The sequence below is a fragment of the Adiantum capillus-veneris genome, chromosome 25 (genome assembly GCF_014529385.1).
Source record: "Adiantum capillus-veneris isolate H3 chromosome 25, ASM1452938v2, whole genome shotgun sequence".
Lineage (NCBI taxonomy): Eukaryota > Viridiplantae > Streptophyta > Polypodiopsida > Polypodiales > Pteridaceae > Adiantum > Adiantum capillus-veneris.
The window spans coordinates 4,097,679-4,125,340 of record NC_140955.1 but is presented as its reverse complement, the minus strand read 5'-3'; the positions used below and the strand labels follow the sequence as shown (position 1 = coordinate 4,125,340).

General features: G+C 44.4%; 1 protein-coding gene across 3 annotated transcripts; it reads right to left on the bottom strand.

The window, feature by feature from the left end:
• Positions 1 to 1,686: 1,686 nt before the first annotated feature.
• Positions 1,687 to 27,318, bottom strand: LOC147424342 (uncharacterized). 3 transcript variants are annotated; one of them, XM_086500791.1, is made up of 5 exons: positions 26,785 to 27,318; positions 2,960 to 3,048; positions 2,793 to 2,858; positions 2,597 to 2,713; positions 1,687 to 2,483 (listed from the first exon to the last, which is right to left on the bottom strand). In XM_086500791.1, exons 2-5 carry the CDS (start codon positions 3,035 to 3,037, stop codon positions 2,106 to 2,108), a joined length of 639 nt encoding a protein of 212 aa, XP_086356917.1. In that variant the 5' UTR covers positions 3,038 to 3,048; positions 26,785 to 27,318; the 3' UTR covers positions 1,687 to 2,105. The 3 variants fall into 3 exon arrangements, with proteins under 3 accessions (XP_086356917.1, XP_086356915.1, XP_086356916.1); XM_086500789.1 differs by having other exon boundaries at positions 2,960 to 3,052; positions 26,785 to 27,317; XM_086500790.1 differs by having other exon boundaries at positions 2,960 to 3,037; positions 26,785 to 27,317.
• Positions 27,319 to 27,662: the final 344 nt, after the last annotated feature.

Here is a 27,662-nt window from a genome sequence, read left to right as displayed (position 1 = left end):
AGGAAATCCCTTCTGTAAATGTAATTTAATAATTTTTAAACACTTTTTCAAGTAAAATACCCCTAATTTTGAACTCACATGGTACACTTACATTTTTTTCAGGTACATCCTGGAGTGTCAAACTCGTATACAAAATGACTAGTTCCTTCTTTATCTTCACATTGGACTTCAAGTGCTACATGATGATGATTGCCCCTCTTCGTTGGTTGGTTCTCTTTGATTGTTGGTAGTGTCATTGCCACATTTGTTTTCTTCTTTGGCTTTATCTTTTTGAAAGCATCGGCATCCTTCCTGGCTACAAATGGTGCAAGCTTTGTTGGAGTAGAAATACTTGGAAAGATGTCCAAATTTTTCTTATGTATAGCACTACCAAAACTTTTCATCTTAAGCTATGAATTGTGCATTGGTAAAAGATGTGGATGCTCTTGTTCGTGCTCCTTTTTGTTATTTTTTTCCCTATTGGATGTTTAACTAAATCCCAAAGATTCGTTTCCTTAAGTATCTTAGTCTGCCATGCATGAAGTCCCTCCCCATTGAATTTCTATACCCCTTTCTCTCTCATTCAGTGATAGAGAGGCAATAGCTTAGGAGACTCTCCTTAGTGTTTAGCCTCTTTACAAAAACACAAGGATGATTTCATCTCCATATATAAGTTAATGATTGCATATATAGCTAGAATAAGAATTGGGGCACAAAGAATAATGCAAGTTGATACAATGGATTTACTTTGAAGAGAATTAATCACTTCGGCACAAAAAAATTTAAGGGATTTTCTTTGTTGCATTCTCTCAAGAAAAATAGAGAAGAAGTTATTGAATGGATTTTGTTGCTCCTCTCTCTGGTGTGAATCTCCACTTGTCAGGAAGTAGTTTCCCATTCCAATTTATAGATCTCAAAATAAACCTCACTTCAACTTTATCAACATCTAAAATATGTAAGATAAAAGTGAATCATACTCCGCTTTGATCGCCTCTATGTAAAAGTCATTCCCTCTTCACTCTCACTTGTATTCTTGTTCACCTTGGTCAAGAGGAAGAGCGTGGAGCCACGATCCAAAAAGCATAAGTAATGGGGAACTCTAACCGAACCACAGTTAAGGTTAGCCCCAATCCCTTCCAATTTTGTATAAATGCTACCCCATCCCCATCTATTCAAAACATGTGGAGTAGTTTGCAAGATACATCATAGTGCAACACCTCTGCCACACACTATATCTTGTGCATTCTCTCCTAAATGTAGTGTTCAGTCACAAGATAGGCGTATCTCTTTACTCATTCATGCTTCTCTTTATTTTATTGTTTTGCATGTTTGATAATCACTATTAGTGGAGAAGGAATCACCTAAGATTGGCCTTCGGCGGAGCTGTGTACGATAGTGAGCTCGAGAGGAGAGACCATCAAGTGAAGGGTTACTTAATGAGCATGTCGATGTCATTCGAGTATGGTTTCTATGTGTACATATGTGTGTTGGTGAGAGCTCTTTGGGTGAAGATTCATTGTGTAACGCCTCCTAGTCCGCAATAATGGCTAGGTGGTATGCCATTTTTCTTTTCATTGCTAAATAAGTTCACTCAATGAGAGGAGCTTGAGGGTGGCATGGCTGTTTACATATACCAATACATTTTATCAAAAACAAGTCTTTATCCACCAGATGCAGCAAGTCAACGCTCAAACTGTGTCAGTTGTCAGCCAAACTGTGGCATAATCCAAAAAATTTAAATGCTTCAACAACACTTGATAAGGGCAGGTTACAAACTGTTTCTTTCCATGTGGCGACATTGAAAATCAACCATAATTATATAGGCAGAAGGCTAATATTTTTTACTAATACTCAATTACAGGTTTCGCCTCTTTATTAGGGTGATGTAAGTACCTTAGGATGAGGAATAGCAACAAATATACAAAACCACTAACCAGTGCATCTTTATGGCTACACAGAGCAGTGCTTGTTCGTGATGGGCAATATGCAAGGCGATAGATGGCACCCTCCTACAACTGGGAATTGATAGTATAGTTGTGATTTTCTAAGAGTTTTGTACGATTTGGTATGAGGTTGTAGAAAGAGCAAGGAACAACCTACACTCTCTACTTTCTCATACTCATGTCTTAGCCATAGCAAGTTCCAGCTGAGGACATGATTGCAGAGCTTTCCGTCCTAAAGGTAGAGCTTCTAGACAATTTTTGTTTCGGTTGCCCATACATGGGACTTCCTCCAAGAAACACAGGCTTTGAGCGTGTTTTCTCGATAGTGGAAGGAAGCAGATTTGCACTTACTGAAGTCCTCTTCACAGTTGTTAAACTAGGTTGTCTTCTGGCTGTAGGTGAAGGCTGCCCTTCAGCAAACGTTTCGCTCCTCACTTTTGGCATTTCTCCAGTGTGCTGTGCTTGATCATGCGATAATCCTTGGTGCAAAACTGTTAAATACTCTTCTAAATGCACAACCTCTTCCTCAAGAACGGCCACTTCAGCTACAAGCTTCTGAACCTGGCTAAACAAAAAGAGAAGAAAACAAAGCCTTTTTGCAACCATTTTCCCTCTGGGGCCCTTTAACGACAAAGAAACAATGTTGAGCTTCATATAAGGAGCAGTGTCAGCACCTCTGTAGCAAGGCCTGGCGAAAATCGTGGCAATGCACCTAGACTCCTTGTAAGAGCCCTTTCCAAGGTTCGGTGTGTGTCCACTTCTTGCTTCAGCTGCCTTTGTAATTTTGCTATCTGTTGTTTGGACAAGGCCGTCAAAACATTTCAAACATGCAAATCTCAATCAATTCAAAAACAGGCTCATGAGTCTTACATCCTTTTCTAAGAACATCTGATAAGTTTCATGTCCTTGTCTCTGACAAACAGATTTTGCATTGACCTGCAGATGAAGCGGTACGAACATATAAAAGGAGAAAAGCAAAGCAGTTCCCCCCAAAACATACATAAACTCTGTTCCTCAAGGGCAACAAGAATGTACACCTGATTTTGCACTGTGTTCCTCTTGTGATGCTGAAGTGATCGATGACTCCAGTCTTTGTACTGTGACTCTTTCTCCATCTAGTAATGAGCTGACTATTAATAAACTGATAATCAATCTCTCTCTCTCTCTCTCTCTCTCTCTCTCTCTCTCTCTCTCTCTGTGTGTGTGTGTGTGTGTGTGTGTGTGTGTTAAAAACAGGCGGATATTCTATTACTCGAGTGCCCAAAATGGTGCCTACCCCAAGGGGAAGTAAAAAACTGTTACATAAGCTCTACATAAGACACCCTAGGCAATAAAAATTGGAATACACAAGAGGAAAATCCCCTCCTAATGAGGGTAAAAGTGCCCTGGAAACTACTTGAGGAGGAAGGAATAGGAGGGAGAGGGTATCACCAAAGCCTCTAAAGATAGGTACCTCCAAGCTGCTGTGAGAAGGAGAATCAGCCTGGAAGGTATGGGGCATAACTAAAGAATTCCCAGACAACATCAAAAGACGCACTCAGAGGCGACCACTACACAGGAGGGTGAAGGATGGATGAAAAGAGGCTGAAGAGGATGCCCAAAACTGCTGCCCCAGAAGGTGCACCTCCGCAATGAAGAGGAAAACACCAGTAAAGTGCCAAGTCGAGGAGACTCCGAGGCAACCAACAAATAGCTGCTAAAAAGCACCACTAAAAGAGGAAGCTAGCAAGGTTGGCATACAAGCACACGTCAAAAAGCAACTCCTCATCATAAATTTTGTTGGGCATTTCCTCGAGTCGAAGGCGACGGCTCTCGTAGGGGAGAGCATGCCCATCCTACTCCAAGACTAGTACCACATGCATCACAATTAACCACAAAAGAAAATAGGTATATCAAGATGTCACGTGACACGTCCAACCCTATGTGTCCGTGGACAAGCTACAGCACGACAAGGGTTCAGTCAGTCTAGATTTAGAAGTGATCTGGCACTTTTGTGAGTCTGTTCGCAGACCGTGCATGTCCAGACACTTAGTGTAGATGCATATCCTCTAGTTGCACACAGCATGATCATAAGCATTCCCATCAGAATCTTTCAGGGGAATTTTCCAGTGCATTTAGCCTATTTTCCCTATTTTTGACATTTTTCACTTATTATTTTTAAGTGACTTTTGTTGGAAAGTAGGTAGGGCAAATTGAGAAAGTCACATCCCAAAGCATCACTTGCATACGCAAAAACAAGGTGAGTTCTCTCTCAAAAAGCACCACAGTGTGCCATACATACCCAAAGATGCAAACCGCATCACTTTTTTTGTTTTGTTTTGTTTTCGGAGTCGGGCGGGGCAAGCCCGGCCGCTCCCCTTATCCACCGTAAAGTGGACAAGAAGAACGACCAGGACTATGCCCCGAGAAACCGAAGGCAGACGCTTTTGTCACTAGTTTCCTCTGGACTCGGGAGGCTAGAATTATCTACACTCTTAGGGCGATGACTGTTCCCTTGAGAGACTCATTTTGGTGGGCGTGACAGCGACCAAGTACCTCTGTTCAGAGGCCCAGGTACTGTGGGACTTGCTTCGGTCTTCCCTTTGGAGTTGCCTCCTCTAGGTAACTTATCGCTCACCTCACTAAACTGCCTTTGAAACCCGACGGTTTTCCCCTAGGAAATGCCATACCCGCTTGGAAGGGCGTCGGCTCACAGGTGGCGTCCGCTGAGGCTGGTAATGTCTCCCATTATGCATTTCCCAACTCCTTTTAGGTGAAGTTGACCCCCCCGGGGGGGAATGGCAGTTGGGTGCTCTCGTAGCTCATCTGGCTTCGCTTGGGGAGATGGCAGTTCGGTGCTCTCGTAGCTCAAACCGCATCACTCTCTACACTGTAGGAATGAAACTGCAAAACCTCAATATTCAAAATTTTGATATGACCAGTGCATCCGGAACGTGCCAAAACCTCAGGGTAGACTCACGAGGGGATTATGTCACAAACCAGTGACGTGGCAGCCAGCAGTACACACACACCCTGCAGAAATCCCGTAAAACACGTTGCAATTCTGACATGGCAGGCCGTGAATTGCGGCGCGAAATCCGACGGAATTTCCGGAAATAGGGCTGACATGGCTGAGTTGTACGGACAGCTTTTTCTACGCAAAAGCAGGGCTGAAAATTGCGTGGGCTGATTTCTACGCAATTGCTTGAGAGGCTTTTGGGAAAAGTTGCTTTATTTTAAACTTTTGAGAAGCATGGCTTTATTTTAAGCCTATTTTTAAAAGATTTCTTTAAGTGGTGAAGCTTTTTATGGGCATCTTTTAGGGCTTTGCTTCTGGCATCCCTTCTAACCTTTATAAAGAACCCAAGGGGGCTCCCTCTGCCAAGCTACCTATAAAGATCCCAAGGGGGCTCCCTCTCCAAGCTACCTCACATGCTGCAACTGCAGCACCTCTATACGGAGCCTCTGTACTAGACAAGGCAACTATGGGCTGCTTCTTGTTGCTCCAAGTGATGGCAACACTCCCAAGTGTAAACATAAACCCGTAGTAGACGGTCGATTAGTGGCGCTACCAGCCCAATCTGCATCTGTGTAACCATGCAACTCCACTGGAACATTTGCAGCATAAAATAGTGCATGGTCCAATGTAGCCCTCACACAGCGTAATGTACAGCGCACTGCATCCAAGTGCGGCTTCCGTGGAAGCTGCATAAACTGACTCTGAAGTCTCACTGTATAGCTCAAATCTGGCCGCGTGATAGTCAAGTAAATGAGACTGCCCACAATCCTGCGATACATAGTGAGATCCTCGAGTACATCACCATCATGTGCACTCAGCTTTGTATTGACATCCAAGGGCATAGAAATAGGCTTGCAATCAGCCATACCATATTTGGATAACATATCCAATGCATATTGTCTCTAAGACAACCATATGCCCTCTGTCGTACGAATCACCTCAAGTCCAAGAAAGTAGCGCAGCTCTCCCAAATCCTTCATCTCAAACTCCTTCTTGAGAAGACCAATCTCTGTCTCATTGTCACCCACAATAATCAAGTCATCTACATAGATGGTAATAAGCACAAATCCAGCATCACTCTGACGTACATAGAGTGAGTGATCAGCATGTGACATACGAAATCCAATGCGCAAAAGAAATTTTGTAATTCTGTCATGCCACACTCTAGGTGCTTGCTTCAGCCCATACAAGGCCTTACGAAGACGACAAACATAATCTCGATGCTTACCATCTTCATAACCAGGTGATTGCTCCACATACACTTCTTCTCGTAGCTCCCCTTGCAAGAAGGCATTCTTGACATCCATTTGATACATAAACCACCCTTTTGCTGCAGCCACCGCAATGACAGTGCGTACTGTAGCCATCTTTGCTACTGGAGCAAAGGTTTCCTCATAATCTATACCATAAGTCTGTGCATACCCTTTTGCGACCACCCTTGCCTTATATCTTTCAATTGTACCATCAGCCTTATGCTTTACTTTATACACCCATTTGCACCCAATGGCTTTCTTGCCCTCTGTTAATGGCACCAACTCCCAAGTTTGATTTACATCAAGCGCAGCCATTTCTTCATCCATGGCATTTTTCCAATTCTCATTGCCAATTGCATCCTCAAAACATGTGGGTTCTACATCTTGAACAACCTTTGCCATGTAAGCATAATGATGAGTAACATACCCATCTTAAGTCAACCTGTCCACAAGAAATCTGACCCTATTAGACCTACGTGGTCCTGGATCACTGCCAAGTGTCCTTGCAATCTGTTTTCTAACACCTGGGGTCCTGACTGCTGGTATACCAAGCTCTTCATCAAGACTCTGATCTGAACCATCAGAATCTGCATCAATGTGTGAGGAACCTAAAGACACACTAGTCATACATGGGGGCTCACCTACCTTCTCTTTTCCTTTGCGAGAGACCTTTGGGGTGGAACCTGCGTGCGTAATCTGCCACTCCATGGCCTGTCAATAGAGCCACTAGAAGAGGACTCTCTTGGTCCACTTAAAGTACGTGACTCTTGCTTCCCACTTGAAGCATCCACAGGCTCTTTTACATCAGCCCCAATATTGTCCTTTACATCACTGTACCAGCCTGCCATCTCATCAAAGACAACATCCCTGCTTACACGTAATTCACGAGTACCAGGATTGTAACACCTGTACCCTTTCTGCTCATTTGAGTAACCCACAAAAATACATTTTTTAGCCTTGGGATCTAGCTTTGTGCGCAATTCATCTGGAATGTGCACATACGCAATGCACCCAAACACTTTTAAATGTGACAAATCTAGTTTCTTGCCACTGTACTTTTACTCGGGAGTGACTCCATGCACAGCAGCAGTAGGAGTCCTGTTCATAATGTAAACACCTATATTTACTGCCTCAGTCCAAAAATGATGAGGCATATCCTTTTCAGCCATCAAGGCTCTTGCCACCTCTACAATATGTCTGTTCTTCCGCTCAGCAACTCCATTTTGCTGTGGAGTGTATCGACATGAGAATTGCCTGCGTATACCATTTTTCTGCAAAAAATCAGAAAACTCTTTGGAGAAGTATTCTCCCCCTCCATCTAATCTTAGTGTCTTTACATGTTCACCTGTTTCCTTTTCAAGCTTTGAAGCTTTTAAAATGATCAAATACTTCGCTCTTTGCTTCATAAAATAGACCCACACTTTTCTAGTATGGTCATCAATGCACGACACATAATACCTGCTTCCATGAATGCTGTCAGTCTTTGTTGGGCCCCATACATCTGTATGTACCACCTCAAGTGGCCTCTTACATACATTACGTTCTTGTGGAAAGGAATTACGTGACTGCTTACCAAATTGACATGCCTCACATACTTTATGCATGCCATCAACCTTAAACTTTGGCAAACCTGCAACAATCTGTTTTGATTGCATAGAGTGCAATCGCTGCTCATTTACATGACCATTTTATGCATGCCATCAACCTTAAACTTTGGCAAACCTGCAACAATCTGTTTTGATTGCATAGAGTGCAATCGCTGCTCATTTACATGACCAATGCGTTTATGCCATATATCTACATCGGCCACAACACTTGCATTTTGTGCAAACATAGCAGCTTTTACTACAGGCATATTCACATCCAAAGTAAACATTCTGCCAACACGTCTTCCTTCCGTAATCAACTTCCAATCATTCTTGTACTCTTCCACATAGCAACCATCTTGGATTAAACCGGACCTGCAATCCCTGTTCAATCATTTGCCCAACTGAAAACATGAAGCACATCAGCCAAGTACTTCATTTTACCATCTTGCATTTGCAAGGGAACTTTTCCAACATGTGCAATAGGATGAGCTGAATCATCATCTGTTTCTACATAACCTGGTCCATCTAGATCTCTTTGAACCACTCACCATGGGATGTCATGTGGTTAGAAGCATCTGAATCCACATACCATACACTGTCACTGGCATGTACATTTGCAATCATAGCATTTACCATATGCTGCATAACAAATAACTGCTCGAACCGATCATCATCATTGTTGTTCCTGTTGTTGCAGCATAATTGTTTTGCTGCCTTCTCCCTCTACCTCTGTTATTTGGCCTCCTTCGTGGTGTTGGACATTCATTTGAGTAGTGACCCCGCTCACCACATGTCCAACATTCAACATGAGATGCATTATTTTGATCTCTGTTTGCATTCTGATTTCCACCTCTCCCCCTACCTCTATAATTTTGTCTTCCTCTTCCACGACCTTGACTCTGATTTTGCTGCCAATTCTGATATTGACCGCCGCGACCACCACCTGTGCCACGACCGCTGCCTCTGCCTCTATTTCAATATAAGGCTTGCTGATCAAAATTGATATTGCTCTGAGAAGAGGATGCACCAAGACCAAGACTCTTCTTGTCACAAAGTGATGACGTGGCGGACAGCAGAAACCCTAATTTCTGCCAGAAACCCTAAAATTCCTGCAAACCCTAATTTTCGGAAATCGCGGAGGCTTTATAAAATGATGAGCGATGCGAATTATGCTTTTTTTTATAAAAAAAGAGAAAAGACTCTAAGAGAGAGAGAGAACTGATGCTTTTTATTTTAAAAGCTTTTGGGGCTCTGCTTTTGGGCATCCCTTGTATCTTTAAATAAGTGGTGAGGGCTTCACTTCTCAGAGCATCTGGACGCAGAGTCTGAGAGCGAAACCCTAGCCACTCTCTTGTACTTTGATCTGATTAATATAAAAAGAAATACCGAAAGGGGCGCCAGTCTTTGGGGCCAATATCTCTAGGCACGGAACTCCGCCGGGCCAGTGTACATCTATTGTGATCTGTGACTTGTTTTGAAGTGGTTATTTGGTGTTGTCGCGGTTGATTCTTGACTTGGAGTGTCCAAGTCTGTTACAGTGGTATCAGAGCACGGCCAATTTCTCTTCTACGGGAAATCCGATCCTCGAAATTTTTTCTCCGCAGCACCTATGGCTTCAAGCAATGATCAATCGACTCCCTCTGCATCTGGAGATGCGGGCTGGGATCACAACGAAGATTCAGACAGAGAGTATGGCCCGCCTCGGCCTACTCAGGCGGAGCAAACAGAGATGGAGCGTCGTCAATTGATTGGCGATGCAACAAAGATGATGCTCAATTTTGCCAAGGACCCGAAGATGGCAAAATATATGAACCATACCTCTTTGGAAGAGGTACAGATGGAGTGGCAAAGAACCACAACACCACTCCCGAAACCTGCTCTCAAGAAACCTTCTGCCTCCAAGAAATATACGAAGAAGGAACTGGAGAACGTGGTTGATGTACAGATTGCTCAGCTTTTCGACATGCAAAAGAAAGGCAAAAAGCACGGCAAAAAGGCTAAAAGCAGAAGAAAGGCACTGACTTCACGGGATATTTGGGTCGTCGGTCGACATTTGACAAGGCAAAGAAATTGAAGAAGCGCGTCAAGTTTAAAGACCTACCCAGTTCTTCTTCTTCTTCTTCTGATAGTTCTTCTAGCTCTTCAGACTCGAGCGAAGAAGACAGGAAAAGCAAAAAGCGAAGCAAGAAACAACGCTTCGGAAAGGGCAAGAAAAAGGCAAGGAAGTCTAAGTCTCGCCCAATGAGTGACACTTCTACAGAGGACTCGTCTATGGACAGTTCAGACTCTGACAACGGAAACTTTTATGCGAGCAAGAAGAATTTTTACAAAGCCAACCAGTATGACTTTCTCGAAGATAAAAGCAAGAAACTCCGAGAGTTTAAGGAAGATGGCCACTCCATCAAGTTTGATACTTTTTCAGGATACTCAGATGCTTCGAAGGCTTTGTCTTTTATACAGCAGTTTGACATCGCTTTCGCGGGAGGATGCTATTCAGAGCACTCCAAGATTCGGAGAGCTGCCTCTTACTTTAAGAGGAATGCTCGTACTTGGTGGTCCACGCTTCTTTTAAACAAGACCGCCAGTTTAATGGCTGAAATTTAAGAAGCTTTTTATTTCTTCTTGGTTAACGCAAGAATATGAATGACATATACGAGCTGCTTGGAACCATCTTCGGATGACCAAGAAAGACACAATCAATGCTTATTGTGAAAGATTCTGGAGCTCTTTTCTCCCCGCCTCTTTATTCAAGAAGATCTCGTTTAGAGAACAGATTGAGCGGTTTACCTTGGGTCTACCTACAGAGATCCGAGATCACTGCTTGGAATAGAAGTCAGCTTCTATTTAGGAGTTGATGAGTCATGCGAAGCGGGGCTTTGCCATTCACTCTCGAAGTTTGACCTACCCCACAAATAAGGCCATGACACAACGAGCCGAACAAACTTCTGGGAATGAAAGTAGAAAGAAAAAGAGCAACCCAGAGAAAAAGGATGCACGACCCAAGTTTACTCCTGAGGAGAGAGCTCGCTTCATCAGAGAGGGGAAGTGCTTTGGATGCGGGGAACATGGACATATCTCCGCGAAGTGCCCTAAAAAGGCACAGAAAGAACAGAATGATAAAGACGACGACAGGCCTGAGAGTTAGAGAGCAGCTGAGGAATGTGGCAGAAAAGGCAGATAGAAAAGCAGAACTAGTACCACATAGCGTGGGACTTGACCGAATCTAATGAATGAAAGTACAAACTTTGCCACTTTTGGGGCAAAGTGAAGGATCAGGAAGCTCTTTTGAAGGAGCCAAGGCCAACTTCTTTTCACTTGGAATTGGCGGCTCGATTTGGAATTACGCCCGACAGACTGACGCCACAGGCGCAGGTAGTTCGATTGGCACCCGGATGGGATGTTGCCATTACACCGAGCATTGGCAAATTTTGTTTGCAATGACAGGGGTGTTCAGGGCACGCGAGTGACGTTCTACTCAGGATCCCTTGGTACCACAAGAACTACGGCGAAATTGACTACTGGGCCGAGAAAACGACTTTGATAAATGAAGGGCTTAGAGATTGTACTTGATGAACTTCAGTTTCTTACTCATTCTTTTGGGAGAGAACTGAACGATGGATAAAGGTTCAATATGTTTTGACCTGATCTAAAGAATGCCAAGATTTTTCTCCACACTCATGCCGATTGCTTTTCAGAGGGCCTGAAGATCATAATACCATTGATCTGATACCTGGAAGCACGTCACCGAACCGGCCACCCTACCGTGTGAGCCGAGCACACAATGAAGAGATTATGAACCAAGTGAAAGACCTCTTGGAGAAGGGTCTTGTCCAGCCTAGTACTTCACCGTATTGCTCTCCAGTGTCGTTGGTTTTGAAGAAAGACGGATCTTGGAGAATGTGCATCGATTATAGCGCTCTCAACAAAATCACCATCAAGAACAGATTTCCGATTCCTAGGATCGATGATATACTCGACAAGTTACAGGGATCTTCGTGCTTTAGCAGGATTGACTTGAAGAGTGGATATCATCATATTAGGATAGCGCTAGGAGATGTCTACAAGACAATTTTTCGAACGACTTTTGGGTTATTTGAGTTTTTGGTGATGCCTTTTGGCTTAACCAATGCTCCTGCGACATTTAACCGGATAATGGACAGGATTTTTCGACAGTACAGGCTATTTGTTGGCACTTTCTTTGACGACATCATTGTTTTCTCCAAGAATGAGGCAAAACACAGAGATCATCTGCTTCAAGTCTTTCGAGCATTACGAGATCACACGTTAGTGATTAATGCAAAGAAAAGTGAATTTTTCCTACCAGAGATACACTTTTTGGGACACATTGTGTCAGCAGCAGGAGTGCAAATAGATCCGGCCAAGATAGAGACTATCCGTGATTAGCCCGATTTGAGGAATGTCCATGAAGTTAGAAGCTTCTTGGGACTGTGTTCGTACTACAGGCGGTTCATACGAAAGTTTGCAGAGGTTGCTTCCCCTTTGCATACCTTGACACAGAAAGGAGTACCTTTTTCGTGGGGACCCACAGAGGTGACTGCCTTTCGGACATTGAAAGAGAAATTGACTACGGGACCTATTTTGGTTTTGCCGGACTTGCAGAAGTCATTTAAAGTATATTGTGATGCTTGTGGTCGTAGTCTGGGTGCGGTCTTGATGCAAGAAGGCCATGTCATAGCTTACGAGAGCCGTTTGTTCTCTAGGCCGGAGATGACAACACAGATCTATGAGAAAGAGCTTTTGGCGGTTATCCATGCTCTTACTCAGTGGCGGCATTACCTACTCGGAGCGGATTTTACTGTCTTTACAGACCATCAGAGTTTGCGCTACTTCTTGTCACAGAAGCAGCTTTCGGAAAAGCAGATGTGGTGGGCGAACATCTTGTCACAGTTCCACTTCCAGATTGTCCATGTGCAGGGACAGAAGAATGTGGTAGCAGAAGCTTTGTCTCGGAAACCGTTGGTTCTGGCTATTTCCGCGATACCTCATAGGAGCTTCGAGGATATGGTCGATCAGTATGCCATAGATACAAATTTTGCAGATATTTTCACACGGATACGGGATGGGCAGACAGTAGTTGGATACTCCCTTCGGGAAGGCTACTTGATGAAAAAGACTATGTTGTGCGTTACACAGCCGTTGAGGGATAAGGTTATGACTGAATGCCACTGTCCACCTTTTACGGGTCACCGCGGCATTGCTACCACCATGAAGGAGGTAGAGAGATACTTTTTTTGGCCGAGACTCAAAAAGGATGTGGAAGAGTTTCGTGCGCAGTTGCTTAGTATGCCAGAAGGTCAATTTTGACAGGCGTAAAGCATAGGGATTGTTAAAGCCTTTACCCATACCCACCCGCCCTTGGAAAAGTATTGAAATGGATTTCATTTTTGATCTCCCGAGAACACAAAATGATCACGATGATTTTCCGATTACATGGCACGTCTGAGACGACTGTCTTCGACAGAGACCCCAGATTTATGAGTTTGTTTTGGAAGGCAATTTGGGAGAACATTGGCACACAGTTGCAGTTCTCGTCATCGTTCCACTTGCAGACTGACGGGCAATTTGAGATTGCCAATTCAGTGATTTTAGATTTATTGAAGTCTTGTATCTCGGATCAGAAGACTCAATGGGAAAAGAACTTACCTTTGGTGGAATTTGCCTACAAAAACACGACACACTCTTCGACGGGGAAGACGCCATGTGAGATTGTTGAAAGTGCTGCGAACGTTCCATCCTTCCTGAGCACGAAAGATTAGATATTTGAAGCGTATGAATATTCGCGAGATTTGGATACGGCTTTTGCCAAGGTTCGCGAGACTTTGCAAAAGTCTCAAGAACGACAGAAAAAGGCAGCGGATCGCCATCGTCGCGACTTGAAATGAAGGAGGATGATTGGGTGCTCTTACTTTTGAGAAGGCACGCCTGCGAAAGAAAAAGGGAAAGGAGAGGCTTTTTCCAAAGCTTAGTATGTGATACTACGGACCTTTCCAGATAAATGATGTCTCCTTCCAATTGAAACTGCCAGATACTTGGAGGATTCACAATGCATTGCATGTGAGTCTCTTGAAACCTGTTAAGGGTGATGTGCCTGATGATGGGGAGCCTGATGAGCAACCCGCAGTGGAAGAGAACGAGGAGACCCTTGTTCCTGAACAGATTTTGGCACATACGGATACGAAGAAAGGTAAAGTCCGAAGGCGGTTCTTGGTTAAGTTCAAGAACTTTCCTGCATTTGATGCAAAGTAGATGGAGGAGGAGGACCTAGCAGATACTCCTCGGATTGTGAAACTTTACCTTGATGTTTTGGTTTAGCATAGTCTACTCCAAACGGAACCCAGAAATTCAGCTTGGCCGAAGATCTGGTGCAGTGGGATGCACAAGAGGGGAGTTACTCCGCTCCTTTGTCAATAGATGCCTTGATTTTGATACTAAAGTCACTGATGTCTCTTTGAGCTTCAGGGATACTAAGAGCTGACAGTATTCTGCTGGATGACTTCATGAAATGGAATTCCTGATAATGATACTGATTTGTTCTTGACTTCTTGTGAGTGCAGGAACTGATAGCCGAAATGACTGCAGCATTTTGGTCTGATTGATCTTGAATAGACATGGTTGCAATAGGGGTTAGTCAATCGGACATCGATGAGGTCCCGATTGGACCTAGATGTGATTGCTAGCTACATTCCCGATAAATCATGGTCTAAGATCCGAATGAATGTTGAATATTTGGTGATGTCCTGTGATGTCGTGTGATGTGTTAGGTGCAGCGGAATGAATGTTGTATTTTCTCAAGATTAGTGATCTTTATTGCTCAAGGTTCCTTCTAGTTCTTAGGGAAAGAGAGAGCTTTCCGTCTTGTACAGAGTGCTATGATCACGAGCAAAGTGAGTGGATTGTGCGTGCAAGTGAATGAGACTGAGAGAAGGAGAGAGAAGAGATACGACACCCGAGAGGTTGTAAAACCCTCCTCCGAAGGCCCCACTCTCGTCGGCGAGAGTGGTCTACTTGATTGCACAAAAGGTGTACAATGCGAATGCAATGGGACTATGCCGATGCCGACGACGGTGATGACGACGACGACTTGATGGCTGAAATCCGGGATCTTCTAATCGCTGAATTTGCTGATGCAAAACGCTGGTTTTCTGAGGCTGAAATGCTGGTTTCCTGAAGCTGAAAACGCTGTTTTTTTCTGACGCTGAAAACGCCGGTTTTCTGACGACGAGGCTGATGCTAAAAACGCTAAGGTGCTGAGGGTCTTGCTTGAGAGGGAATCCTCCAAGGTTGGGAGTCTTGCTGAGAGAGAGGGGGAACCTGTCGCCGAAGCCTGTTGTTCTCCTTGCTCATCTGCCAAATAGTGCTAAGCTTGGTTTGCTTATATATTATCTTACCCAATTTGCGCTACTGACTACCCAACAAAAGTCACTTAATAAAATAAGTGAAAATTGTCAAAAATAGGAAAAATGGGATAAAGTCACTTGAAAAATCCCCTAACTGATTCTAATGGATTCTGATGGGAATTCCGATGATCATGTTGTGTGCAACCGGAGGATATGCATCTATACTCAGTGACTGGGCATGCACGGTCTACGAATAGACTCACAAAAGTGCCAGATCACTTCTAATCTAACTTGACTTGACTGACGGGAAACCCTGCTATGGTGTAGCTTGTCCACGGACACATAGGGTTGGGATGTGTCACGTGACATGATGTGACTGTCGATTTTGTACATGTGCTAGATGTGTGTTCCTAGTACGTAGGTACTAACAGTCAGTGTCTGCTAAGACGATTTATGGCTTTTGTCGGTTTTGCAAGCGTAATCGTGGTCGATTACAATGCTTTCAAGAGGGGGGTATGTCACAAAGTGATGACGTGGCGGACAGCAGAAACCCTAAAATTCCTCCAAACCCTAATTTCTGCTAGAAACCCTAATTTCCGAAAATCGCAGAGGCTTTATAAAATGATGAGCGACACGAATTTTGCTTTTTTTTTAAAAAAAAAACTGAAAAGACTCTCTAAGAGAGAGAGAACTGATGCTTTTTATTTTAAAAGCTTTTGGGGCTCTGCTTTTGGGCATCCCTTGTATCTTTAAATAAGTGGTGAGGGCTTCACTTCTCAGAGCATCTGGACGCAAAGTTTGAGAGTGAAACCCTAGCCACTCTCTTGTACTTTGATCTGATTAATATAAAAAGAAATACCGAAAGGGGTGCCAGTCGTTGGGACCAATATCTCTAGGCACGAAACTCCGTCGGGCCAGTGTACATCTATTGTGATCTGTGACTTGTTTTGAAGTGGTTATTTGGTGCTATCGCGGTTGATTCTTGACTTGGAGTGTCCACGTCTTTTACACTTCTCTTCATGAACTAACATGGTTGTCAATTCTGTAAAGTCAGGAACATCTGCTCTAGTATTCATAGAGGACTTGAAGTTTTTGTATTCTGTTCCAAGCCCTTCTAATGTCGCAGCAACAACATCATTGTCATCAACTGTGACACCAATAGATCCAAGAGAATTCGTTTGTCTTGATTTTTTTGAGGCATAGTCATTGATAGACATGTTGCCTCGCTTCACTGTATTTAGCTCTATTTTGAGCTACAACTTCCCGACTCTGGTATGGTCTTAATTGAGCTTTTCTAAGCTCTTCCATGCTATGGCAGGAGAGGGTGCACTCTCTAAGTAACCCATCATACTATCTGAGACACTCATAGATAGCCAATACATGACTTCGCTTTTGCCTTGCTTCCAATCTTTCAAGGCTTTCTTCTCTTCTGGAGTAGTGTTCTCTTCGGGACACCATGGAGCTTCATCATTTTCACCTTCAATGTAATCCCAATAGCCCTTTCCTTGTAGGAAGTTTGTCATCCGAAACCTCCATGTAGGGAAATTATTATTGTCCAACTTCTCACTAACGATTTGGTTGAACTTGTCTGCCATATTCCTACACAGCTCCAAAAATCTGCAACTTGCACAAAACCTGCAACCTTGCTGTACTGGTACCTGTGATCTACTAAACACTCAGCAAGAGTGACCACAGCTCATATACATGTATCCACAATCAGGCATACATATACCAACTCTGTTTGCACACAATTTTGCATGCAAATCTGCAACCTGCACAGAAACCAGAAAATCGCAAATCTGGTCGTCCCTGTTTGATTACCTATACCAGAACTCTATCTCTCAGATAGAGCCTAAATTGAGCCTAGTACCGAACTTTGTGAGAATTAGCCCAAAAAAAAAATTTAACCTGGCTCTGATACCATGAAAAGAAAGAGGAGAGAAGAGAGAGACCTTCTCCCAATCTACACACAAACACACACAGAGAAGAAGATACACACACTAGAGGGCTGAACTTTCTTCTTAATCTACTTCACAAAATGAGTGTATATACATAATGAAAAACTGACCACATAAGTAGTACAACCAAAAGAGAGATGCAGTCCATAATGTGAACCCACTAGGTATCTATGCTTGCTAGATAGATATGGCAGCTGTAGAATCCCTGCCGAGGATACGCCATGTCGGTCACCAACCGTGTCAGTGATGAAAATGTGGCCAACGGTCACCAAGGCCTACCAAGAGTGCCAGCTCATGGAGAGCTCGACATCTCAACACAGAGCATCTGGACACAAAGTCTGAGAGCGAGCACCCGCGGGAGTTGTACTTTGCTCGAAGATTAATATAAAAAGAAATACCGAAAGAGGCGCCAGTCTTTGGGGACCTCTTGCCACAAAACTCCGTCGGGCCGTGTCGAATCAATTGTGAACTGTTTTTGAAGTTAATTTGTGCTGTGTCGCGGTAGATTCTTGACTTGGAGTGTCCAAGTTTGTTATAGCCAGCCCAGAAAACGCAGAAATCCGTACACGTTGCCATGTGGCAGCAGTCAATGCAAATTGCAATAAACCGTACTGCTCTGCCACGCCATCAGCTCGTTACGCTTTTTGTGCGTGTGTGTGTGTGTGTGTGTGTGTGTGTGTGTTGGTCCCACTTTAATCTTTAGGTCCCTCGAGCCCCATCAGACGGGGTCCCTTAAGTTGGTAGGACTTCTTCTTCTTCTTCGTCTGCTTCTTCTTAGGGTTTAGGCCCTTGGCCAGGAGCTGCAGGTTGGCTCTGTTCTTCGGTGGCTTGACATGGCAGTAATTTGTGACACACAATCTGGATGTGATTGCTAAATATGTTACAATGATCATGATTTGTATTTGGGAACCTCGATGGAAATGTGTTGTAATTGATTAGTGACTGATGTTTTTGTGCCCATGTTGGACGTGTGCAATCTAGTGCATAAGTACATAGAGTGACTGATGTTTTTGAGCCAATGCTGGATGTGTGCAGTCTGGTGCATGGGTACATACTGGATGTGTGCAGTCTGGTGCATGTGTACATAGAGTCAGTGTCTACTGAGATATTATTTGTCCTTTGTCTATTTTGCAGGAGTCATCAAGGGCGACTACAATTCTTTCAGGAAGGGGATATGTCACAAGTTAGTGACGTAGTAGCACCCAAAAAGGCGTGCGGGGGTTAAACCTAAACCTCACAACAAAAGTATGGCCAAAGGGGCCTAAAACCTCACCAAGAAAAAAAAAAAAGAGGCTGATGTGGCTACGGGCTAACTACCAACATGGCACCTTGGCGGGAAATTGCAGAGATTCTGCTGACGTAGCAACATACAAACAGTCAAGGCTTTAGCGCTAGATTTGATGTAAGGTGCAGCGGAAGTGAATGTTGAACTTTGCTCAAGATGAGTGCTCCGAATTGTGCTCAAGGGTTCCTTTTACTTACAGAAGGGAGAGCCTTCCGTTCCTTTAGTGAGAGAGTGCAATGGACACAAACAAAGTGATGAACATTGTGAATGAAGGTGCATGAGTCTGAGAGATAGAGAGAGAAGAATACGACACCAAAACGTTGTCAAACCCTCCTCCGAAGGCCCCACTCTCTGTGGCGAGAGCGGTCTACTTATGATTGCACAAATCTCTACAATGCTTGGACTTGCCGACGATGAGGACGACGACGAGACGGACTGAAATCTGAAAATGCTAATGGCTGAAATCTGCAAATCTTTATCTGCTGAATTATGACTCTATGTCGATGACGATGATGCGATGACGACGCGCTGAAAACGCAGATGCTGAAATCTGCGTTTTCCGGGCTGAATCTGCAAACTACACGGGATCTGATCGTGCGGCGAGAATCTGTTGCAGGAAGGTGAGATCTGCGAGGTTCGAGACTTGTTCTGCAAGTTCTAACTGCTGAAAACTGAAAACGTTGAGTCTAGGGCTGATTCCGTCGCGAAGATCTACAAAAACGCTGAGGGCTTCAGGTTGAGGCAAAAACGCTAGGCTGAAAATGGTCCTACTGCGGTGAATCTGCTAACGCTGGGGCTTCTGCTTCTTGCTATCGTGCGGAATCTGCAAGATCCAAAAACGCTGGCTGATCTGGTCCACAACGCTAGGTTTATGATGTGGAGCAAAAACGCTAGGCCTCTTGGGGGTTCTGCTGAGAAGTTGCCTGTTGAGCAAGGTGCTCCTGCTGCCTCTTCTGCCAGAAAGTGCTAATTTTGGTTTGCTTATATATTTCATTAGCAAAATTGCCCTACCTACTTTCCAATAAAAGTCACTTAAACAATAATAAGTGAAAAATGTCAAAAATACGGAAAATAGGTCTATGCACTGTAAAAATGCTACTGATGGTTTCTGACTGGAATCTGATGGTCATGCTGTGTGTAACCAGAGGATATGCATCTAATCTAAGTGTCTGGACATGCACAGTCTGTGAACAGACTCACAAAAGTACCAGATCACTTCCTATTCTAAACTGACTTGATTGAACTGAACCCTTGTCATGTTGTAGCTTGTCCACGGACACATAGGGTTGGATGTGTCACGTGGCATCCCCTCAGTGAGATACTGGTACCAAATTGTATGGCGTCGAGGGAGATCGCCAATAGCATCCGAAATCCTCGAAAGGACTCTTCGCCGGCCCACTCTGAGGTGTGGGTCGTGCGATACTTGAACTTCATAAAGGTCTGCAACGCTTGCTTCTTTGGGCTGCGCCAAAAGCGACACAAAGTCTGCTATGGCTCTTTCAATGCTTCAACTTCTTCTAGAGTCATGCTCCTTCCTTCTTCAAGAATCTCCATGGCTGAAAGTTCCTGAAATCACTTCCAACACAAAAACATGAACATACCTATTCCATGTAAAGTGATTGGAAAAATTCTTGTCTTCCGAGAAGACTGTGCATGCAATGTAGATGAACAAATAGACGGAGTGCCAAACCGTTCACCACATACACGCAAACAATGAGATCGAATCTTGTCTTGCTGATCTAAATCAATCAACTGTGGCAATTCACAACGGAAATGCCGATGCTTGGTGCTCATACTTTCTTGTGCTCTTTCTACAACTGTGTTGTGCCAAGGAAGAGACATGGAATGTGACTCACTGGAATGCATACATTTCAGCTTTTCATGAATAATCCGCATACATCCATGCTCATTCATGAGTGAATCGTGCTCAACGTACAATATGTCATTCCTAGCAAAAGGGATCACATAAAGACGCTGACTAAAATACACGAAACGATCACAAATGAAACACTCGAACAATGTGTGTTGACCAATCATGCGAACACAGAATACTTCCAGTGAGGGTTCTTTGGACCTAGGCTCGGGAGCCAAGATCCGTTCTTCGAGATCTATCGAATCTTCTAGTGGGGGATCTGTGGACCTCGACTCGAAAGTCAAGATCGATTCTTCGTGATTGATCGAATCTGCAATGAGGTTAGCTTCACTAGAAAAAGTATCAACTAACTCATCATCCTTGTGAACAATCACATCATCTTCATGCAAATCATCATGCTTGTGAGAAATCACATCTTTATCATGCAAATCATCATGCTTGTCAGTGTCATCCAAATCATCATGCTCATCATTATCATTCAAATCATCATGCTTGTCATTATCAACCAAATCATGTGTCGTGCTTCGGAGAAGAAGAGACGGAGAGAGTCTCCTTTTCCTGATTCTATGCAAACTGCGCCTGCACAATAGAAAAAAGTCGCAACATCTCTTTCATGTGTCGGGCGCTCTGTTCGGCCGCCAAGCGTACTTGCTCACGCTCACGCTCCAAGTCGGCCTTTCTTTCTGCTTTTCTTACTTTGGCTTCCAAGCGGTACTTACGCTCTATGGCTGGCACTCTTTTCTTCGTAGTCACGATCTATGCTGCCCTTCTTTCTTCATGTTCTAACTTCCTGTCTAGAAACAACTGCGACAACTCCTTCATAGGAGTTAGTGCAATCCTTTGCGTGGATGGGGAAGGGGGAGGGTTAGAAAACCCTCCTGGTGGGGAAAATTCGTCTTTGCCTCTCTCATGCTCATCGCCTCCAAGCGAAGTATCCATTTCGCTTCGAGTGATGACCATCCACTGAAGTCATGGGTTCTTGTGGTCTTGGGTCCTTAAGTTCACAAGGAACTTGGGTTCTTGGGGGTCTTGGTTCTTGGGGTCTTTGAGGTTCTTGGGTTCTTGAGGTTCTTCTTTCGCTTGCAATCTGTGTTAGAGAAGGATCTTCTCTTCACCCGATTCTGCTCTTTTCCTATGGGCGCATCCCTTGGCAGCCTTGCGCTCACACCAAGGTTGTTTTTTCCCACCTCATGTCGATTGGCCGGCCGCTAAGTGCACGGTCCGCTCTCAATGAGTGCAAAGAGGCACAAGGGGAAACTAGACAAGCCCTTCTTTCTTGAGTTTCCTGTCACTCCTCAAAAACACGATTAGGAATCGACAAGGCAAAGTGAACTTGGGTTCGTGCGACCTCAACAAGCAAAAAATATTATGTGGTTCTTGTGGTTCTTTCCTTGAGTGATACAGAACACTGTCAAAGCTCGGAGTTCAATGTAAGGTGCAGCACAAGTGAATGTTGAACTTTGCTCAAGATGAGTGCTCCGAATTGTGCTCAAGAGTTCCTTTTACTTACAAAAGGGAGAGCCTTCCGTTCCTTTAGTGAGAGAGTGTAATGGACACAAACAAAGTGATGAACACTGTGAATGAAGGTGCATGAGTCTGAGAGATGGAGAGAGTAAAATACGACACCAGAAAGTTGTCAAACCCTCCTCCGGAGGCCCCACTCTCTATGGCAAGAGCGGTCTACTTATGATTACACAAATCTCTACAATGCTTGGACTTGCCGACGATGTCGACGACGATGAGGACGACGACGAGACGGGCTGAAATCTGAAAATGCTAATGGCTGAAATCTGAAAATCTTTATCTGTTGAATTCTGACTCTATGTCAGTGACGATGTCGATGACGACGATGCGACGACGACGTGCTGAAAACGCAGATGCTGAAAACTGCGTTTTCCGGGCTGAATCTGCAAACTACGCGGGATCTGACCGTGCGGCGAGATTCTGTTGCAGGAAGGTGAGATCTGCGAGGTTCGGGACTTGTTCTGCGAGTTCCAACTGCTGAAAGCTGAAAATGTTGAGTCTAGGGCTGATTCCGTCGCGAAGATCTGCAAAAACGCTGAGGGCTTCAGGTTGAGGCAAAAACGCTAGGCTGAAAATGGTCCTGCTGCGGTGAATCTGCTAACGCTGGGGCTTCTGCTTCTTGCTATCGCCAAGAATCTGCAAGATCCAAAAACGTTGACTGGTCTGGTCCAAAACGCTAGGTTTACGCTGTGGAGCAAAAACGCTAGGCCTCTTGGAGGTTCTGCTGAGAAGTTGCCTGTTGAGCAAGGTGCTCCTGCTGCCTCTTCTGCCAGAAAGTGCTAACTCTGGTTTGCTTATATATTTCATTAGCAAAATTGCCCTACCTACTTTCCAACAAAAGTCACTTAAAAAATAATAAGTGAAAAATGTCAAAAATAGGGAAAATAGGTCTATGCACTGTAAAAATGCTACTGATGGTTTCTGACTAGAATCTGATGGTCATGCTGTGTGCAACCAGAGGATATGCATCTAATCTAAGTGTCTTGACATGCATGGTCTGCGAACAAACTCACAAAAGTGCCAGATCACTTCCTATTCTAGACCGACTTAATTGAACTAAACCCTTGTCATGTTGTAGCTTGTCCACGGACACATAGGGTTGGATGTGTCACGTGACATTTGACATGCTTTTGGGACCAAAAGCTTTTGGGAATGGTGCATTTAAAACTGATGCTTTTGGGGCTCTCCTTTTAGCATCTCTTGAATTGTTTATAAGGAGCCCTTGGGCCACTCTCTGGCAGAGCATCTGGACGTAGGGTCGCAAAGAGTTGGACCTGCAAGTGTTGTACTTTCGCGATGGGCAATCAAGAAAGAAATATCGAAAGGGGTCAATGCATCAAGGAACGAAACTCCACCGTTCTGTGTCAACTCTCTCTCTCTCTCTCTCTCTCTCTCTCTCTCTCTCTCTCTCTCTCTCTTCAACTTCAGTTGTAGTTTCTGTTTGTGTGACTTCTCGCTTGGAGTATCCAAGCCTATTACAATCAAACTCATCAGCACCAAGACAAGTTTAAAACAGATATAATCTATTCCAAACAATCTACAGCCCATATTCAAAATCTCAATCAAAATTCAAACAAGTGGTTCTTCTTATTGGTTTCCCATCTCCCATGCTTGTAACTCCATGTTCCTCCATGCTGCTACCTGTTGTCTACAAAAAGCACCCAAAACATAATTTTGACACATGCTGATTTTTTCAAAATTATCGGAATCAAACTCTGTTCGCGTCAATGCATAGGGCTCGTCAAGAGGATCGACTTCATCTTTTGCCCCGTCGGAAAGGGACCATAAGTTGGGACAACTTATAGAGTCATTTTTCAATTGCTAGGGTCTTGCCATGTCATCACTTTGTGACAATAGCCCCAAAACCCTAGCGTCCCTATAGGTATTTCATTTGTATTACTTCACAAAGGTACAACTGTTAGGGCTCTACTTTGCTTCCTCCTAACTCGGAATGCCAAAAGGAGCCCCCATGTTACATAGTTGAAGGCCCCTAGCCTTGAGAAGCGATTTAAGTGAAAAGCTTCTAGTTCCAAAAGCTATTGAACCACAATCTAACGTCAAAAAATCGAGGGCGTTCGTACAATGCCATGTCAGCACCTTCCGCGTTTTCCATTGGCTATCTATATGGCCTGTCCACGTCAACTGTTTTAAGGATTTGTACCCCCCCACCCCCTCCCAATCGGCCGGTGGTCCACAAATGTGGTCTTTAATGGCTCTAACCCCCCTAGGGGCCATGCCACATTACCAACTTGTGGCAAAGGTTAACAAAAGCATCATTGATCCACACTGCACACATCATGTGACATGACCATCATCCATGTCACTTACATTTCCATGTTGCCCAACGGAGCCTCTCTCTTAGAGGTAGTCATGGAGGATGTCATCTAGGAGGTTATTCATTAGAGACATGAACTGCGGTACCCCTATCTCACCTTTAGCAGGGTACCCCTATCTCACCTTTAGCAGAAGGGGTGTCATATGTATACATCTCTATGTGCCACATGGACATGTTACTACTATGTCCTCAAAGCTAAGGTTTGTCTAAACAATCTAAGGGATTCAGTTCCGGCATTTTTGTGAGCTTATTCGCAAGACCTGCACGTCCAATAGGTTTTCCCATCGTATAGGTTTTTCCAATTTTGGAACCCTCTTGCATAAATGGCTTGTGTACGTCTTGACAGATGTTATTAGACTTCAGTAGGACATCTAGCATTACAAGCGTGAAGATTTAGGTCTAAGGAATCCCGCACCAATCAAAAATCCTAGGATGGAGATATGCAACAGTTTCACCCAAGAATTGACCCTCCCAATAAAACATTTATAAATGACTTTTTATAATTTATTTTATAAGCCATATGAAGTCATTGCCCGACCCAGCCTTTCTAAAGTACTTAAGAACTATCCGGGAGTATAAAAGGCACACACCCCCCCTCCGCAGACTTGCTGAGTTTTGGGCACCCCCGTCATTTGCTGTCGCCCCCATCCCTGCTGGCATTTTTGGAACGGCCTGTGACCTTCACTTTTGGAGCATTTTTAGCCCAGGTCCACCTCCCTCTCCTACAGTTTGCAAGCGCTATTGGCCACCATAGCCTTCCTGCTTTCTGCCCGCCAGTCAGAGCTCCACTACTACCCATCATGATTCATAACCTCAACACTTGCAGCCATTTTCAGCTTGGTTTCTCGCGACAGATTTATTGCTTTTAACGTCTCAGATCTGCATTCTTATAGCCAGAATTCAGCCCTTGTTTCCTCTCACATCTAGTGTGCAAATCAGCCCAAGATCTGCCCTGTGGTGGCCATCTTTAAGCCACATCGAGAAGGATCCAAAAGGTGCATCAAATCAGCCCCGGAGATGCTTCAATTTGAAAAATTACCATAGTCACATCATCCATTCGACAAGTCAAGTCTTCCATTGAGGTATTGCATCATGTACATTCTATTTACGCAATCTATTGCAAAAACCACATCGGTAAGAGTGTGGGGGGCCCTTGTGAGGAATGGTTGAAACTCCATCGGAGCGTCTCTCTCTCTCTCCACGCTAAAGACAAGAAGGGGGTTGATACCCATCGGATTACATCAAATCCCAAAGGCCAAAGACGCCAATAGGTTATAACACATACAATCAATGGTAAGAAAATCCTTGAAACAGAACCAACTATGAATAGAAATGGACAACTACAAATAGGAGCTACAACCAATACAGACCACCCAAACAGGTTATAAGACATACAATCAATAGTAAGAAAATCCTTGAAACACAAACAATTGCGAATAGTAATAAACAGCGAATAGGACCTGCAACAGAAACGGACCACCCAAATGTCTTCCAGGCGAGAGGTCAAAAACTTTGCCAGAGAATCCTTAAACAACACTCTTGCTTTGTGTGACGAAAGGCTAGACCAAACAACACTTGACTGCATCCCTTCCAAAGCACCATTGCTACATCAAGATCTACACGGGCTGCCCTAGTGGCAAGACGAGCATCTACAATAAAAACAATTTGGAGCAAGCCGAGCCACCCATGGGGAAGCTGCATTGCACTCTGTGATAACAAATTTGTGCAGATCAAAGCAAAGAACTGCAATAAGGAAGAGAGGGGGTCCACCCAACCACCACACCCCAAGTTCAGACACAGCACAATTGCCCATCAAATAGAAGAAAAGAAGAGAGAAACAAAAGAAGCGCAAGCAACCGCACACATGGAAAGCAAGAGTAGGCACATACTGAGCTGAAAGGAAACAAATCGCATGCATTCGATAATCAGCAAAAAAGAAGGTACACAGAAAAAAACTCCCAAGGAAAACAAAGAAAACATAGAAACTAAACACAAAAAGAGGGGGCACGGGACTAGCATGAACTAACCAAAGGAGTCGGGTGGGAGGGGGGGACTCCCCCTGCTTCAAACTCTCTCTCTCTCTCTCTCTCTCTCTCTCTCTCTCTCTCTCTCTCTCTCTGTGTGTGTGTGTGTGTGTGCGCGCGCGCTCGCGCATCCGCTCTCCATAAAGCGACCATGGTTGAAGTGCATGCAAGGCATACTTACAGGGACTGACCATTTTCACGTCTCCATTCCCCATTCCGTGGAGAATCCGTTACAGGGAATGGCATTTCGTGCCCGGTGCTGTTCCACGTTCCAATTTCCCGTTCCAGGTAAGTATGATGCAAGGGATTACGACACATGCGCACGCTGGGAAATCTAAGTACTTGCCCTACACAAAGCACCGAAACGCCTGTATACACCCTTGGACCCAAGTGCACACCAGACATCCCCCCATTTGGACATGGACGAATCATAATAAGGAAACCTCTTCCACCACAAACGAACCATATTTTACAAGGAAGTCCAAGAGGACCTGATGCCAATTGCACTACAGATGATTAAGATGTGCAAGCCAACCCATCAGATTCGGTATCTTGGGAGTGTTTTGACCTCCCTTCATTCGTATCAGCACATAGAGATTATGATTTGCAGATAAAAGAGTGCGTCCACAATCATAATGGACCAAATTGAAGAGGGAATAGCAAACCTGAAAAGCTTGATCTCTTCAGAAGTTTCTTTTCCGCTCTGTTTGAAAATTGAATGCTTGCGAGCTCGATGAAGTGCCTCAGAAATTCACCTGGCAGAAGGTGGAAGCAGCTACGTACGTGTAGCCCATTGGCATCCAATTTCAAATAAAGAGGAACTCAATTTGCTGGACCTGCAGCAAAGCAAGCCAAGGACAAGCCATTTCTTCCTCTGGGCCGCAGGAAATATGTGGAATGTGTGTCTGTTTTGTGTGAGAGTTGGAGTGTGTATCTACGAAGGGGTAGCGTGTATGTACTACAGTACTACTTGTTTTCTTTTCTTTGGAAGCGGAGCTGCGCAGAGTGCTGCTGGACTTTCCCCCAGCCACCGGACAGGAGGACAGGAAAAGGAATGCATGGCACAGCTTCCCCATTCGACAAGCCTTTCCCACTTCTCCATAAAGTCCATTACGATTCACCCTCAAGCAGCACTAATAAAGCAGCGCACGCGAGAGAGAGAGAGAGAGAGAGAGAGAGAGAGAGAGAAGGTAGGAGAGAGAGGAGGGGAGACGGAACTGCACGAGGGAAGTGCAACTTGGGTATAAAGATCTACTACGACGCGCACGATCGATGGAGCAGGGGGGCTTTGGGCCGTTGGATCAACGCGGGGGGGGGGGGGCGCTTTTATACAACGACTCGCGACAGGTGGGTTGGATAGGGCGTTGGTGTGTGGAGTGCGAGATTAGGCGATCAAGGCGGATTCGCGACAACTGGGAGCTTGATTTTTTTATTACTTGAAGAAGTGATCCACAGCGGATTAAACCTCCGTTGTTGATCCCTTCACTTTTGTTCGTGGCCTTTATAGACGAGGCTAACAATGGCTAGCATTTGGAGGTGTATC

What these genes read in the sequence shown, in the direction of transcription:
- LOC147424342 (XM_086500791.1), bottom strand. Translation starts at nt 3,037, where the DNA reads ATGGAGAAAGAGTCACAGTACAAAGACTGGAGTCATCGATCACTTCAG. An exon ending in GGAACACAGTGCAAAATCAG is followed by an intron (nt 2,859 to 2,959) that starts GTGTACATTCTT and finishes CTTCATCTGCAG; the next exon opens with GTCAATGCAAAATCTGTTTG. An exon ending in AGATGTTCTTAGAAAAGGAT is followed by an intron (nt 2,714 to 2,792) that starts GTAAGACTCATG and finishes TCCAAACAACAG; the next exon opens with ATAGCAAAATTACAAAGGCA.